Genomic DNA, 15,380 nt, shown 5'->3' on the forward strand with positions numbered 1-15,380 from the left:
ATGTATAGCAAACATGCCCCTTGCTGCCTGCAACCCACAATGCCTTGTGCTATTTTTCTTTCTCCCTTTTTATCCTGAGATCTTCTTCCTTCTGCTCAGAGAGAAGCCCTCTCTTTTACTTGCTTCTTGTTGGATTCCTTCATGGCTGCTGGCTATGGGCCATGTTTGAGGTTTTGCTGATTTCTCCTGATTTCTGATTTCTAGTTGCTTGCTTGATTAAAAGATCCTTGAGTTAGGGGTCATCTCTACTAACTCTATTGTCCCAAGTGCTCAACTCTATTTTTCAGTGCTCTGCACAGAGTAAATGCTCAATTAATGTTACTGATTCAGGTCTCCTTTGAGGTACTATTTTACCATCTTGTTGTTGTCCATTCTCTCCAAGTAAATTAAATCACAGTGATCTACTGTATGCAAAAAGAGGATTTTCATTGCAAAAACAATAATCAGGAGCTGTTTCTTAGGATGCAGGAAAGAATTTGGCAGAAAGCTGTGGACAAAGCAAGGGAAAGAGAGACAGTTTTAAAATGAGTTTAAAGGATTGCTCGCATTTTTTTGCCCAGCATTTTTCAATTTCCATATCTCCCTGGTGAATTAAAATCACTTTCTCCATCTTCATTACTTCTGTATCTCAAATAAAGATAGATGGCAAACTCCTTGAGAACAGGGACTGGTATAAAACTATGCATACCAAAGGGAGAGGGATTCAGAGGAAAGCAGAATGGCTCACCCTCATGTACTGCATGCAGACAGAACAAGCTGAGGAGAGATTAAAATCTGGAGATTGGGTGGAAACAGTTCTTCTCTTTGTTTCATTTTAAAATTGGCTCTGTTATCTGTTTAAATTCATTTCAGGGAATGGTTGTATTGGTCCTTTATCAGACTGGACTAGATTGACGGTTAAGCTGGCAAATATTTACTTGTAAGGAATCTGGGAAAAGAAGGTGTAAATAGCTGACTTGATTTAATACAGTCTGTTAATATTTTGAAAGGAAATGTCATGGAACTACAAATGTTATATTTCCATTTCAGATGTTAAATATTTAAAAGAAGAGGATGCAAATCGCAAGACATTCACTGTCAGCAGCACGCTAGATTTCCAAGTGGATCGAAATGATGATGGGGTAAAAGTAATTTGCAGAGTAGAACATGAATCCCTAAACTCCACACCTCAGGTAGCAATGCAGGTCCTAGAAATACACTGTAAGTAAATCCTTTTCCCCTGACTTCCTTCCCACCCTCCCTAAGGCCTCCCTTTTCTTGTAAATTTGTAATCTGTTATTTTCTTAGTCAAACAGAAATGTTCCATCATTATGAAGGTCAAGGCCAGGACTGGCTAAATAGTTTTCAAATAGTAACTCTATTTTGAAGTAATTCCTCCTCATGGGGTCTCAACTGAGAATGAAGCAATATAAAATGGCTGTTTCTGAGGTTTAAAATGACATTGTTTTTCTCATAATAGCCATTAATAAAATGTTTTCTAGACTCTACTTTAGTGCAGGCCCATTTCCTATGATGTACTTGAGAGTATTTAAGAGTAACATTTAATGCTAATTTCTGAAAATAATTTTTTTCAGATGTCCTGCAATAAAAATCTTAATTATCCAAAGAAACTTGACAGTCCATGCAGATAAAAATAAGAATAGCTTTTATCACTGATGCATGACAACTAAAACTCTATGTCTATTCATCCATAATATCAAGTGCACACCCAAAAGAAATATAGACAGTGGAAGCAGGGACAGCCATGGGCTCAGAGGCCAGGAAATGACAATAGCCACTCTCCCCTGAACCTGGTAGGGGCCTGAGAGCCTAGCCGTTTCTAACTCTGCATGGCACCATGTTTTTAATAGTGTTTGGATAGGAAAGGATATGGCTCAGTTTATGAATTTTAAAAATAATCCAACTAATCATTTACAGTAGTCATTTCCTAGGCATTGCCCCGTAACAGTCTTACATAGCCTTTGGCAGTGAACCAGGATAATCCGGTTTATATCGCTCATCCTCTGCAGAAGAGGTGAGTGTAACCAGACTACTTGGTGAGTGATGGAGAGAAAGTAAGCTGGATTCTCTTTTCCTATTCTTAATTGCCTGAGTAAGGAAGGATGGGATTTACTGAAGGGTTATTTCCAAGTGTGAAAAACAAGATGATAAGGTTGGCAGCCTGGGGAGAGCTGATAGATGATCCCTGGAGAGGGATGGTGCACATATCAAGTGTGCTCTCATTTTGACTTTTCTAAAAATAAAATACCTATATTCGAGTATGCGGTGGGGGAAAGAAAAGTGATGCAAATAAATATGGGTTACACATATGTGTGTAAACAAAGAAAGACAGGGAGAAGAGTAGAGAATTAGAGATCAGATTTCTTAACCATATCCTCAGCTTTTCAACAGTTTTTTTTTGTGTGTGTGTGGTGGGGGGGGTGATGGGTAGATAAGGAGAGGTAATCTTGAGAAAGCAAAATTGGCTCTGATTTTTAATATTTCTTTAGGGCAATGAAATAACAGAGTGCTTAAAACTATGAAATTTTATAGTCTGTGATGAGGGAGAGAGAGGGAGGGAAGACAGAGAGAGAGACCGCATGTGCGTAAGTGGACATCTAGTTCCCTACTGATGCCCTGTCCAATCCAAATACTCTGGGATCTGTCTACAGAATATGTTGCCCTTGACTTCTTTCTGATCCATTCATCCATATAAGACACAGCCGCTGCCCTTTACGGTATTAAGGCCCCTTTGGACCTTCAGTGTGCTGTCAGAGTGACACATCTGATGGCCAGAGCTTGAATTCCATCACTTAGATCAGTGGAGGGAAGACTGTTTAAGAATTTTGTGGAAGATAACCCTATAGATATGCCTCAAATTATGTTTCACTATTTAACTTGGGATGATTCAGTACAATTAGGCATTAGGGTATGAGCATCAATGATTGTTTCCTATTCTTTCCTTGTTTTTCCCAAGATGATCCAATAATCTCTTGTAAACACTGTGAATTCCAGAGTATCTTTATGCTAAAGAGCTCTCAAATGATCCAAATTGCTTTAGTGGCCTTTTGAGTAATGCAGTTAAGAAAATCTTAAAAGGAATTTAAGTGACTCAGATTTTACATCAAATTAGAGATGCAAGTGACTATGTCCAAGCAGAGTGCCAAGACTAATTGAAATTACATACTTAGCATTATTAGTTGGGCAGTGGTCTCATTAGTTCACCACTTCTCAGGTGAAAGATCTATTCATCACAATTTATTAAAGAATGTTAGCCTTATGATTGGGCCAGATGGTTTAGTATGTGAAGTAACTTCAAGGAAGGGACCCACCTCGTTACACCTTGTTTTCTACAAAATCTAGTTCAGTATCATGGACATATGGGATCTTAATAAATACAGTTGGTGGTATTAGTAAACGTCCTTCCTAATGCAGCAAATCTCAAGTGTCAAGGGGACCATTTACCCCAGCCACAGAAAAACAAGCAGATTTTAATCCTATCTGGAAAAGGATGCTCACCTCTCAGTGAGTTGTTTAGTTGTTTCCTGAACCTCAGAGAGAGTCTGTGTACTTTTTCTTTTGGGACCAGGCTGAACAGCCGGACTCTCAGACCCTTCCACCGCTTACACCCTCTCTTGCCCCAGAAACATTAAAGAACTATCTTCAGCTGTTCACTAAAACATCTTAACAGATTCTTGTAAAATGGAGAGTTTAGCAACCTGAAAGGAATATGAGATATCTCCAGAAATTAGGAAAAACCTGAAAATGGGGTGGGGAATCTGTTCCACTCGCTCCCTCTCACACTCTGTCCTCTTCACTTCTCCCCCCCGGCCCCATCCTCTCATATTTAGATAGTGACACGTCAAAAGGTGTAAGGATAGGTTCAAATAAGCTACTTATACTACCAGAAGTCAAGAAGGTGAAGGTGCCTGGAATACTCCTGACCCCATAGCAAGATTGCATTTCTTAGCCCCCACTGCCCATGCACCCTGATATCTAGCCTGTAGCAGCCTCCACCTCTAAGAGCCCCTTAGCTTCTTCCATGCTTCTTGTTCATGGGGTTTGCTACTTTAATCCCCAGGACAGGGTGAGGGAGGTGAGAAATTAGAGAACCATGCCAAGGAAATCTTCCAGGATACTTGGTGAGAACATCCCACACCCCTCTATAGCAGGGGTAGGATCCCAAGAGAACTGGAGTGAGGCAAATCTCTTGGTGCCTGAAGTCCAGATGACCCTTCTGAGCCCTTTGGAGGACTGCCTCTCCCCAGAAAGATTGGACTCCCACAGGTATCCACCCCAACTGTTCCCCCTGTCGCATCCTTTGGCAGATGCTAAATGACTAGTCCGGTCTGTAAAGCATGGGAAATGGTGCTCATTTCATTATGACCTATTGAAAATCTCTCTCAAATGCAATGGTAGATTCAACTAGTGACTGCAGAGCTAAGGAAGTATTTTGTTGACCAGATGTACTCTTTGAGTTGCAAACTACAGGAGGCTGTAAGAGTGACATCCACAGGTCAGTCCGGGAGGAAGGTAGTACTGAAAAATGGGATGGGGAGGTTTCTATAAACAGATAAGAAATACTGTCCTTGCCTGAACAATTACCTAGAAAGCAAAATAGCATTTTACTTCTCTGATTTTGTATTTTCAGTGGAATACTTGATATGGGTCTTTGGTGCTTAATTCTTTGCAGGAATAATATATCTGCACTGAACAAGATTTGGTTAGAAAACACAGGAATGAAAACAAGCATAACTCAAGAGTATTCCACCATTGGCATAGCGGCAATTATATAAATCAAATGTCATCAAAAATAGAGAAAAATAAGATGAATTATGAAATGTTTTAGTTTAATGGTTCTTTTGGAGAAAGGTTTAAGTACCATGAAATTAAATTAAAAATTTTAAAACAATTAAAGTCAATCATGATGGGAATATTATTTGGAAAGACTTCGCCTGCAGAGACAGAAGGCTATATAAATGGTATGGAAAGATTAATATATGCTTATTTTGCATTTATGACTCAATTTTGGAATGGAAATGATCTATCTAAATGCTTAGTTCCAAGATAAAATAAAGTTTCTTGTTGAAACTTTTGACAGAATAGACTTTAAGCAATTGAAACCTAAGTGGTGTTGAATATGAACAGTAAAGAGTAACAGTGAATACAAAATTGCAGCAGCACAATTTGCATGTTTAAATGAGATCAATTAGGTTAATGATGGATGAAAATAAGAAATCTCAATTTAAATGCAAAATAATGCAAAAAACTTGTGGGTTCAATTGCTGCAAAACTTTTAACTTTCAAAAGGACTGCCTGGTTCAAACAGCTAATATTCAACTCTAACCTTTTCCATCTGGCAGCTCATGTTCAAATCTGGTTTACAAGTGAAATATAATCCAATACAATTTATTTTTTGTCTAACATCTTCCATGCAAGTGTCAAAAATATTTCAAAATAGATTTTGTCTGTAATGGCAAAACCTGTGCCACGTACAGGTGAGCTGTCTTGTTTGTAGTCACAGGTCACATTGAAGATAAGGCAGTCTCACATGCATTTATGCTCTCAGCAGGTAAAGTGCAACCCATGCCTTTCAGGGATTTGAATCGGTCACTGAAAACGCTAGCAGAGGTGTGTCACAGCTTCCTACCCAACCTCCGCACCTCAGCCTCCTTCCTGAAGTAGGTAGCTAAAAGGGGAACACTACCTAGTAATAATGCTTTAATAAGAATGAACTTTTGAATTTGATCAGAGCTTTTATTTTCCAGAGCATTTTTTTTTACATTATTCATTTTGTCCCCTCAACACCCTATGATGTAGGGAGAGACAGGTGACATCATTCTCATTTTACAGTTAGGGAAACTGAAGAATGAAGAGATATTGCCCCTGGGTACTGCCTATCAGACCATGCTACCTCCCTGTACTAGTAGCAAGAGTAATAGTTAATTTTCTGTGCTATGGGCTATAAAGTTTAAATACATTTCTATTGTACTGATATCTGTATATTTACATGCAGCCACACAAACGGAAACAGATCCAATGACAAATGAAAAGAAATTGGGCTGGGCATAGAAAACCTCCACAACAAAAGCAAGTTAAATGCTGAAATGAAAATTGGAGTCACTAAGACTGCATTTCTATTATTCAAGGGCACACTGCATTAAATGTCTCTCTTCTTGTCATCTTACGTTGGGAGAGCTGGTGCATACTGGATAGACTATAAATCAATATATAGGAATGTGGAGAATGATAAAAACAAATTATTGCAAGGGTTAAGGCTTAGCGAGAGATGTCGGGCTAAGAAAAGTGGAGGGAATGAAGTTATGGGAAGGTTGATGGTATCCCAGATCTAAACTGGGATTCAGAAGAGTGGGACTGCCTTCTGGATGGCATACATCAGCTGCCAGGTAGGGGAATCTAGCAGCAGGGCTTCCTCCAAGAGCCAATTTGTACTCTTGGTTGAACTGCTGAGTTCCTGTAGCTGGTTGAGCAGAAGAAGAGATCCTGGAATGGGTTATTTAGGACACTTAAGATTAATGTTTCTGATAGAATAAGAGAAACCAATTAAAAAAACAGGGTAGGAGTGGCCTGAGTAGTTTGGGAAGAACAAGTGAAGGTGGCAGTATCTACTTATCCATATCAAAGGAGCTTTGAAAATTCAAATCTAACATTCCTGGTCATTAATGTTATATCACTCAGTGACTAAGAAGAAGATTGTTCTTTAGAGGAGTAGACTAAATTGATTTTGGGCCTCCCTTTCACAAAATAATCATAAAACCACTGATTGGGGCCAAACCACCAAGTTCTTTGTGGGATAGAAAAAAGTCATGCCAATTATTCTCTGAATCGAGTTGTCCAGTGAAATTCCTACCCTGTGGGGCTGATCTATTGAAAAATGAGCTCTAGGCTTTTATCACTTTGGCAAATTGTTTCCAAGTCATTTTAATATGATTAGGTTTTTCATAAAGGAGGCAAATTAAAATGGTAGATTTTTTAAATCTATGAGAAGATAGCATCTCTGTCAACCTATTCTCCCTCTGGGAACTTGGGCTCATTATTGGCCCACAAGCTCTTTAAACAATAGGGACAGGATCCAGGGTTTGCAGAGGGAGAAATGTGTCCTGCAGACATTAATGATGCACACACTTTAATTAACTCCACCCCCAGGAACCAGTATGTCAGGACATGTCTCTGATGCAAATCATTTTTGCAGTGTCCTTTAGCCTCTGGATTATCACCTAGAACCCCTAATTCATCATACCAGCCTGGAATCTCCAATTTGCAGTTGGGATTAGGTGATGGAAATGATGATGATGATAATAATGATAATGATAGTGTCATGCACCATTCCATGCACTGGGGTAGATACAAGTTAACCACACTGACATAATCCTTGTCCCACATGGACAAGGAAGACAAGGAAGAATGACAGGTATTGAATAGATTATGAAATCTCCCATCAGGCACAATGGGTGAGTCTTGAGTGAAGTCTTGAGACTTCATGACTGAAAATTGATTACTGTGCAAATGGCTTGCATAGTGCCACTTTCATTCTCTCATCCCTGCCACTCTGGTCCTTGCTGGGGCACAGAGTGGAGCGAGTGATTAAATACGTGTGTGTGTGTGCTGCTCTCGCTCCACTAACCCACAGCCCTGGATCACCTCCTCCGTCCGCCTCCTACGCTCCTATGCTCGAGCTGCTGAGCGCTGCTGGCGAAAGTCCAAGCACCAAGCCGACCTCACACACTTCAAATTTATCCTTTCCTGCCTTAACTCTGCCCTCTCCTCCGCCAGGCAAAGCTTCTTCTCCTCCCTCATCGACACCCATGCCCGTCACCCCCGCCGATTGTTCCGGACCTTTAACTCTCTCCTTAGGCCCCCTGTTCCTCCCCCTCCCCCATCTCTCACCCCCAATGATCTGGCCACCTATTTCCTCACGAAAATCAACACGATCAGGTCTGAGCTCCCCAAAGTCACCCCTCCTCCTCTCCCCCCCCCCCCCAACAACCCCCTCCCCTACTTTCCCATCCTTCCCTGCAGTATCCTCAGAGGAGATCTCCTCCCTCCTCGCAAGTGCCACCCCCTCCACCTGCGCCTCGGACCCCATTCCCTCTCACCTTCTTAAAACCATCGCCCCTGCCCTCCTCCCTTCCTTAACTTCTATTTTTAACCACTCAATCTCCAAGGGCTCCTTCCCCTCTGCCTTCAAACATGCCCACGTCTCCCCCATCCTAAAAAAACCCGCTCTTGACCCCACTTCCCCCTCCAGTTATCGTCCTATCTCCCTACTACCCTTCCTTTCCAAAATCCTAGAACGAGTCGTCTACAATCGATGCCTAGAATTCCTTAACTCCCATTCTCTCCTAGACCCCCTCCAATCTGGCTTCCGTCCCCTCCACTCTACCGAGACTGCTCTCTCTAAGGTCACCCATGACCTCCTTCTTGCCAAATCCAATGGCTCCTACTCCATTCTGATCCTCCTTGACCTCTCTGCTGCCTTTGACACTGTCGACCATCCCCTCCTCCTCCATACCTTATCTCACCTTGGCTTCACGGACTCTGTCCTCTCCTGGTTCTCCTCTTACCTCTCTGGCCGATCATTCTCGGTCTCCTATGCTGGAGCCTCCTCCCCCTCCCATCCTTTAACTGTTGGAGTTCCTCAAGGGTCAGTTCTTGGCCCTCTTCTGTTCTCCATTTACACTCACTCCCTCGGTGAACTCATCCGCTCTCACGGCTTTGACTACCATCTCTACACAGATGACACGCAGATCTACATCTCTGCCCCTGTCCTCTCCCCCTCCCTTCAGGCTTGCATCTCCTCCTGCCTCCGGGACATCTCCACCTGGATGTCGGCCTGCCACCTAAAACTCAACATGAGCAAGACTGAGCTCCTCATCTTCCCTCCCAAACCCGGTCCTCTCCCAGACTTCTCTATCACCGTCGATGGCACGACCATCCTTCCCGTCTCTCAGGCCCGCAATCTCGGTGTCATCCTTGACTCGTCCCTCTCGTTCACGCCACACATCCTATCCGTTACCAAGACCTGCCGGTTTCACCTCTACAATATCGCCAAGATCCGCCCTTTCCTCTCCACCCAAACGGCTACCTTACTATTACGGGCTCTCGTTATATCCCGGCTAGACTACTGTGTCAGCCTTCTCTCTGACCTCCCTTCCTCCTCTCTCGCCCCGCTCCGGTCTATTCTTCACTCCGCTGCCCGGCTCATCTTCCTGCAGAAACGATCTGGGCATGTCACTCCCCTTCTTAAACAACTCCAGTGGTTGCCTATCGACCTCCGCTCCAAACAAAAACTCCTCACTCTAGGCTTCAAGGCTCTCCATCACCTTGCCCCTTCCTACCTCTCCTCCCTTCTCTCTTTCTACCGCCCACCCCGCACGCTCCGCTCCTCTGCCGCCCACCTCCTCACCGTCCCTCGGTCTCGCCTATCCCGCCGTCGATCCCTGGGTTACGTCCTCCCGCGGTCCTGGAACGCCCTCCCTCCTCACCTCCGCCAAACTGATTCTCTTTCCCTCTTCAAAACCTTACTTAAAAATCACCTCCTCCAAGAGGCGTTCCCAGACTGAGCTCCTCTTCCCCCTCTACTCCCTCTGCCATCCCCCCTTTACGTCTCCGCAGCTAAAGCCTCATTTTCCCCTTTTCCCTCTGCTCCTCCCCCTCTCCCTTCCCATCCCCACAGCACTGTACTTGTCCGCTCAACTGTATATATTTTCGTTACACTATTTATTTTGTTAATGAATTGTACATCGCCTTGATTCTATTTAGTTGCCATTGTTTTTACGAGATGTTCTTCCCCTTGACGCTGTTTAGTGCCATTGTTCTTGTCTGTCCGTCTCCCCCGATTAGACTGTAAGCCCGTCAAACGGCAGGGACTGTCTCTATCTGTTGCCCACTTGTTCATCCCAAGCGCTTAGTACAGTGCTCTGCACATAGTAAGAGCTCAATAAATACTATTGAATGAATGAATGAATGAATGTGTGTGTGTGGTGGGGAGGGGTGGGGTTGGCGGGGGGGTGAGGGTGTACTAGACATGTTGCAAAGTGCATATGCAATCTGCAGCCACATTTGCCAGCTACAGGCAGAAATGAATCTACAATCCAGATCTCCTAATTCTTCAAACAATGTTGTTTCCCCTAGACCAAGAACAAGGCTCTCTGCCTATGATTAGAGGTTGCAGACAGAGTGAGGAGGTATCACACATTTAAAAAAAAAATCTTTCTATTTTAGCTGTTTCTCTGATTCCTTGTCCTCAAAACTGTAGAACTTCCCTGTCATCAGAGCTAGAGAGGTATAGTCTGTCAGTTAAGGAGGATTTGCTCAAAAGGAGGCTGGAAAAAAGTGAACAAGGAGGACAGTGGCGAGACTGTGGAGAATCTACCCCCATCTACCCCAGTGCTTAGGACAGTGCTTGACAAATGGTAAAAATTTAATATTATTATTTTTATTATTAGTGGTACAAAACCACAGCTTCCAAGCAATTTATTGAGATTATCCTAATTCCCCAGTAACAACTTTTTAACCACAACAATTTTCTTTCTTTTTACCTTTCTCTTTTACCATTTATATTTTTAAGAGTTTCTACTCTATGTTACACCATGGATAGTGGTTTAAAAGATACTGTAATTCCTTTACTATTTGACATATTACCAATATTATTTGCATATATTTTACTTCTTGGGGCCCTGACTTCATAGGTGAATGAAGAAACATAATCTGCTTTTCTTTTATAATATGATCTAAATGAACAAAAATACTGATTAAAATTATATGAATGCACCTTTAGTCAGGAGATTTTTCCACTTAGGCAGTGAAATGTATCTATTCCTTTAATGATGGAAAAAGTTACAATAGGAGCTATTTATCAATGGTGTTAAAATGGGGAGATTAGAAAACAAACACAGATAATTGAAGTAATTATCTACAGCTTTAAAAAACAAGTATTGTCTCCTTATTCTCATTTGAATTATTTTTATTCATTTTCCTGGGCTTACTTTTCTTTCTTCCTCAAAATATGGCCTTAAAATAATAAAATTATGAGCCCTATTTATGTGACTTGGAGAGAGGCTAGGCAGGGCAACTAGGGTATCTGAACACAGGTTTTGTGGTGTCAAGAGCAAGACAGTTCCCTAAAATTATCACCTCCTCCATTCTGCTTTTCCTAGAATAGGTCCTTTCTCTCCTGCTGTAATTGTGGATATTTACTGAATGCCCTCACTCTCCTCTTGTGTCTTCTGACGTCCTACAGTAACCAAAGTAGCAGAGTTTTTAAGAGGTGGCGTCTTTGGTTTTCAAAATCTACAACAGTAGAAACAGGGAGCTTCTGCAGCCCAGATGAAAATACGGATTTCAATTCTTAATTCTCAAAACTGTATGTAAGCCCAGAAGTTTGCAATGAATATCCCAGCCACAGATTACTGTAAAATGATACAGTGTCATAGCAACTCTTTCTAGATGTGTATGCGTTCCTTAGTTTCAATGGGCAGTAGGTTTTGAAACAAATTTTATTTGTTTCAAGGGATATCTATTAATCAGTATAGAAGCAGCATGGCCTAGAGGATAGTGGAAAGAGTGGAGGCCTGTTAGAAGGACCCGGGTCCTAATCCCATTTCTGCCACTTGTCTGCTGTGCGACCTTGGTCAGATTTCAGGTACCTCATTTAATAATAATAATAATGTTGGTATTTGTTAAGCACTTACTATGTGCAGAACACTGTTCTAAGCGCTGGGGTAAACACAGGGGAATCAGGATGTCCCACGTGGGGCTCACAGTCTTAATCCCCATTTTACAGATGAGGGAACTGAGGCACAGAGAAGTTAAGTGACTTGCCCACAGTCACACTTGTAAAATGGGGTTTAACACTGTGAGCCCCAGGTGGGACAGGGATTTATCCCTGCCCCGTCCCACCTGATTAGCTTGTATCTACCCAGCACTTAGTAAAGTGCCTGGCACAAAGTAAATGCTTAATACTTTAAAAAAATAATACAGACATCCAAAAAAATTTTTAACACTTAAATGTTGATTAAATCAAATAAAAGAAATTAAACACTGAACTCCTGATATATAAAAAAAGTGTTCACTACAATATTTGAAGTTTTTAAAAAAAGTTTTAAGAAAATTATAAGCCAGCAATTTGAAAGGTTAGTGCTAGTACAAATAAATGAGCAACTTCAATGGTTAATTCAAAGGTTGAAACAAGAAATGAGATTAGTATGCCTTGTTTAACGAAATGGCATTTCATTCTAGTGTATCGATAAATTCTCCACTAAATTTTCTATGCTTCCTTGTGAAGACTTAAGTAAAATAAATGAGAATAAGGCTTAGGCCAATTCCTGACAAATATCTTAAAGCATAGAATGGTTCTTTAGAGCAGTGTCTTCATGTAATTGTTCATTTGTTGCTTATTGTGTTATCATGACAGATTTACTTCATGCTGCATTTCTAAAAATATCCTCAAGGACAAAAACATTTTGGAAATGTTTAGAAACATGATGGGTTTTGGTTTTCTCTTTTGTGCTTTGGAAGGTGAAGATCTGAATTTAAAAAAGCTTTGGGCCTTCAGAAATGTCAAAAATCCTCTATCTGGTGTTGAAATTTGACAAGTGGCCTTCTTAGTGTCTCTCGCTTAGTAATAGCTTTCCAGTATTGAAACTGTCAACACTGTGAATACTGAATAGACCTTTGCATAGTTCTGTCTTCCAGAAATATCATTAATTCTTGTAATAATCTGGCATCTGAACTCAAGATTTAGATTGACATGCCATATCTCTAAAATGAGAGACCACAAGATTTATAAATCAACACAACCTCATTTTGTAAAATATCTGTTTAACCAAGTTTAGTAAGTGCTGAAATAAATATGGCTAAGAAATATGGAAAACAATGCATACTTAATGAGGAGTTTTGAAATTTTAAAAAGTGAGGATGATGCACAAATAGGAAAAAATAGTTTTCTTCATAAAATCAGAATAGGCAAATGAATTTAAAGACTACGGAATTTTGTCCAGTGGAAACGTGAATAACGGAAACCTAGAAATAAGATAAATATATTGCAGAACTCAAGAGGAATGAATATTAGGATAAATCTGATTGATTGCTGGTGGCAGAATTTATTGAGCATCCACTTGGTACAATGCACTGTACTAAGAATTGTAAAGTCCTAATCAAGTGATATAGATGTAGGAGTACTGAGGATGACAATTAAGAAGTTAATAAAATGTGTATTCCTATTTCATATAAGCCTGAGAGGACTAAATAGTTTCCACTTTGTAATAATAGAATTCAGAAGATGCAAGTGGGGGCCAAAATAGAAGTATAGAAATATGCAGCGTGGCCTAGTGGCTAGAGTATGGGCCTGGAAGTCAGAAGGACGAGGACCTGGGTGCTAATCCTGCCTCTGACACTTGCCTGCCCTGTGCAAGTTATTTAACTTCTCTGTGACTCAGTTTCCTCAACTGTGAAATAACTGTTTATCCTCCAACTTGACTGCATCCCACCTGATGAACTTGCAATCTACTACTGTACTTACAACATTGCTTGACACATAGTAAGTGCTTAATAGATAACATTTTTTTAAAAAAACCAGCAGTCTCCATGACTATTCCAACCTGAGGGCTCTGTATCCTTTTTTGACACAGCAATCGTCATAGAACATTAATATCCTACCAGTTTGCTCTAGACTCCTCCAAACAATAGCCTCATGATTCTAAAAGATATAAACATGTTTATTTTTTCTACAGCTCTTCATACTGGAGGCATTAGTGAAAAGCAGCGTGGCTTAGTGGAAAGAGCACAGGCTTGGAAGTCAGAGATCGTGGGTTCTAATCCTGGCTCTGCCACTTTTCTGCTGTGTGACCTTGGAGAAGCCACTTAACTTCTCTGTGCCTCTATTAACTCATCTGTAAAATGGGGATTAAGACAGTGAGCCCCATATGGGGCAACCTGATTACCTTATATCTACCCCAGCACTTAGAACAGTGCTTAGCACAGAGTAAGCACTTAAATACCATAATTATTATTATTATTCAACAAAGGCACAATAAAGATCAGTTTCTTGATTTTTAAAAAATCAGTCAATCCCTAAGATATGGTTCTTTGGACCTTTTCCCCATTCACCTTGTGTTTTAGAATAAATATTGTGTGCATTGACTATTAGATTATTAGGTCCTTGAACATAGGCAAGTGGAAAATGTGTGAGTAGAGGTAACTCTATAACTCCATGGGACTCACCCTTGTACTTTCCAAGCTCTTAGTACAGTGCTCTGCATAGAGTAAGAGCTCAATAAATGCATTTGAATGACTGAATGAATGCCACTGTTGGGACAAGCCATGTGGACTGTCACTTGGTATTTGGTTAACTTTATTAGTTGTCCTCTTTCTCTGTCTCTCAACATTGCTTCAAAAATGATTTCTGCTTTGATTTGGGGTAGCCTTTCTACACGTATTTTGCTTCTGTGTTAAATCTGAAGTGGGAACATCTTGATGAGGTATGTAGCCTTTGATAGAACTAGAGCTTTATGAGGTTTTGAATTAATTTTGCTTTGAGTAACCTACCTTGCCAAATTTAGCTGTTGAGAGAGAGCTAGTTTACAGACATGTCTCATGAAATAAATTATCATTTTTATACAGCATGAAACAGTTATTTAATCTACTCAAGAAAAATTCATTTTTATGAATATATGAATGAAAGCTACAGGCATTCATAATTAAATTAAGATGAACTATAAATTAAGGTTAAAAGGTAATCTGTGAGTGTTCTGATAAATTAATAATGGTTTTGTGCTTAAAGGCCAAATAAAAATGTACAAAATAAGTATCTAATATAGGGCTCAGTGCCCCTAGATCAGTGGGGAAAATGTTTCTAATCTCGTTTTAAGATTTGCAAAATTCTCCACGTTTGACTGCACAACCTTCATTAAGACTCACTTTGTCATCCTACCATGCACTCTGCTAGTGCCCTTATAAGCATCACTAAATATATATATATATATAGCTGGACCACTAATTGAGTAAAGGAGCATTTTCCTGAAGTCATTGTTTTAGGCTTCTGTAGTATATTCTCATTTTATTTTCCATAAGATGGAAGTCCTCAGTGCTTTAGAAATGAAACTGCTGCTTTGGAAATTAGATATTTTAGGTCTGCACCTCAAACCTATAAGAAACCTACTTTTTAATTTTATGCATATTATTATTGAGCCTGTCCTCCAATTATTTGGGTCACATCTTTCTCATGAATTGATATCTCTACTATTTTCTGTAATCACTGGTAATGTTATTAAAAATAACTTCAGTAATATTAATACATTGAGAAGCATTGTGACTTAGTGGGAAAGAGCATGGTCCTGCGAGTCAAAGGTCCTGGGTTCTAAGCCTAGCTCCACCACTTG

At 40.5% G+C, this 15,380-nt stretch overlaps 1 protein-coding gene across 5 annotated transcripts in view; it reads left to right on the forward strand.

The window, feature by feature from the left end:
* The window catches only part of CADM2 (cell adhesion molecule 2), a 779,394-nt gene that overhangs the window by 671,826 nt on the left and 92,188 nt on the right, over positions 1 to 15,380 (forward strand). For all 5 annotated transcript variants that reach the window (XM_029082119.2, XM_029082121.2, XM_029082116.2 and 2 more), the window contains one exon: positions 1,030 to 1,200. In XM_029082119.2, coding sequence (XP_028937952.1) covers positions 1,030 to 1,200 — 171 coding nt within the window. The remainder of the gene's footprint in view (positions 1 to 1,029; positions 1,201 to 15,380) is intronic.

The sequence above is a fragment of the Ornithorhynchus anatinus genome, chromosome 17 (genome assembly GCF_004115215.2).
Source record: "Ornithorhynchus anatinus isolate Pmale09 chromosome 17, mOrnAna1.pri.v4, whole genome shotgun sequence".
Classification (NCBI taxonomy): Eukaryota; Metazoa; Chordata; class Mammalia; order Monotremata; family Ornithorhynchidae; genus Ornithorhynchus; species Ornithorhynchus anatinus.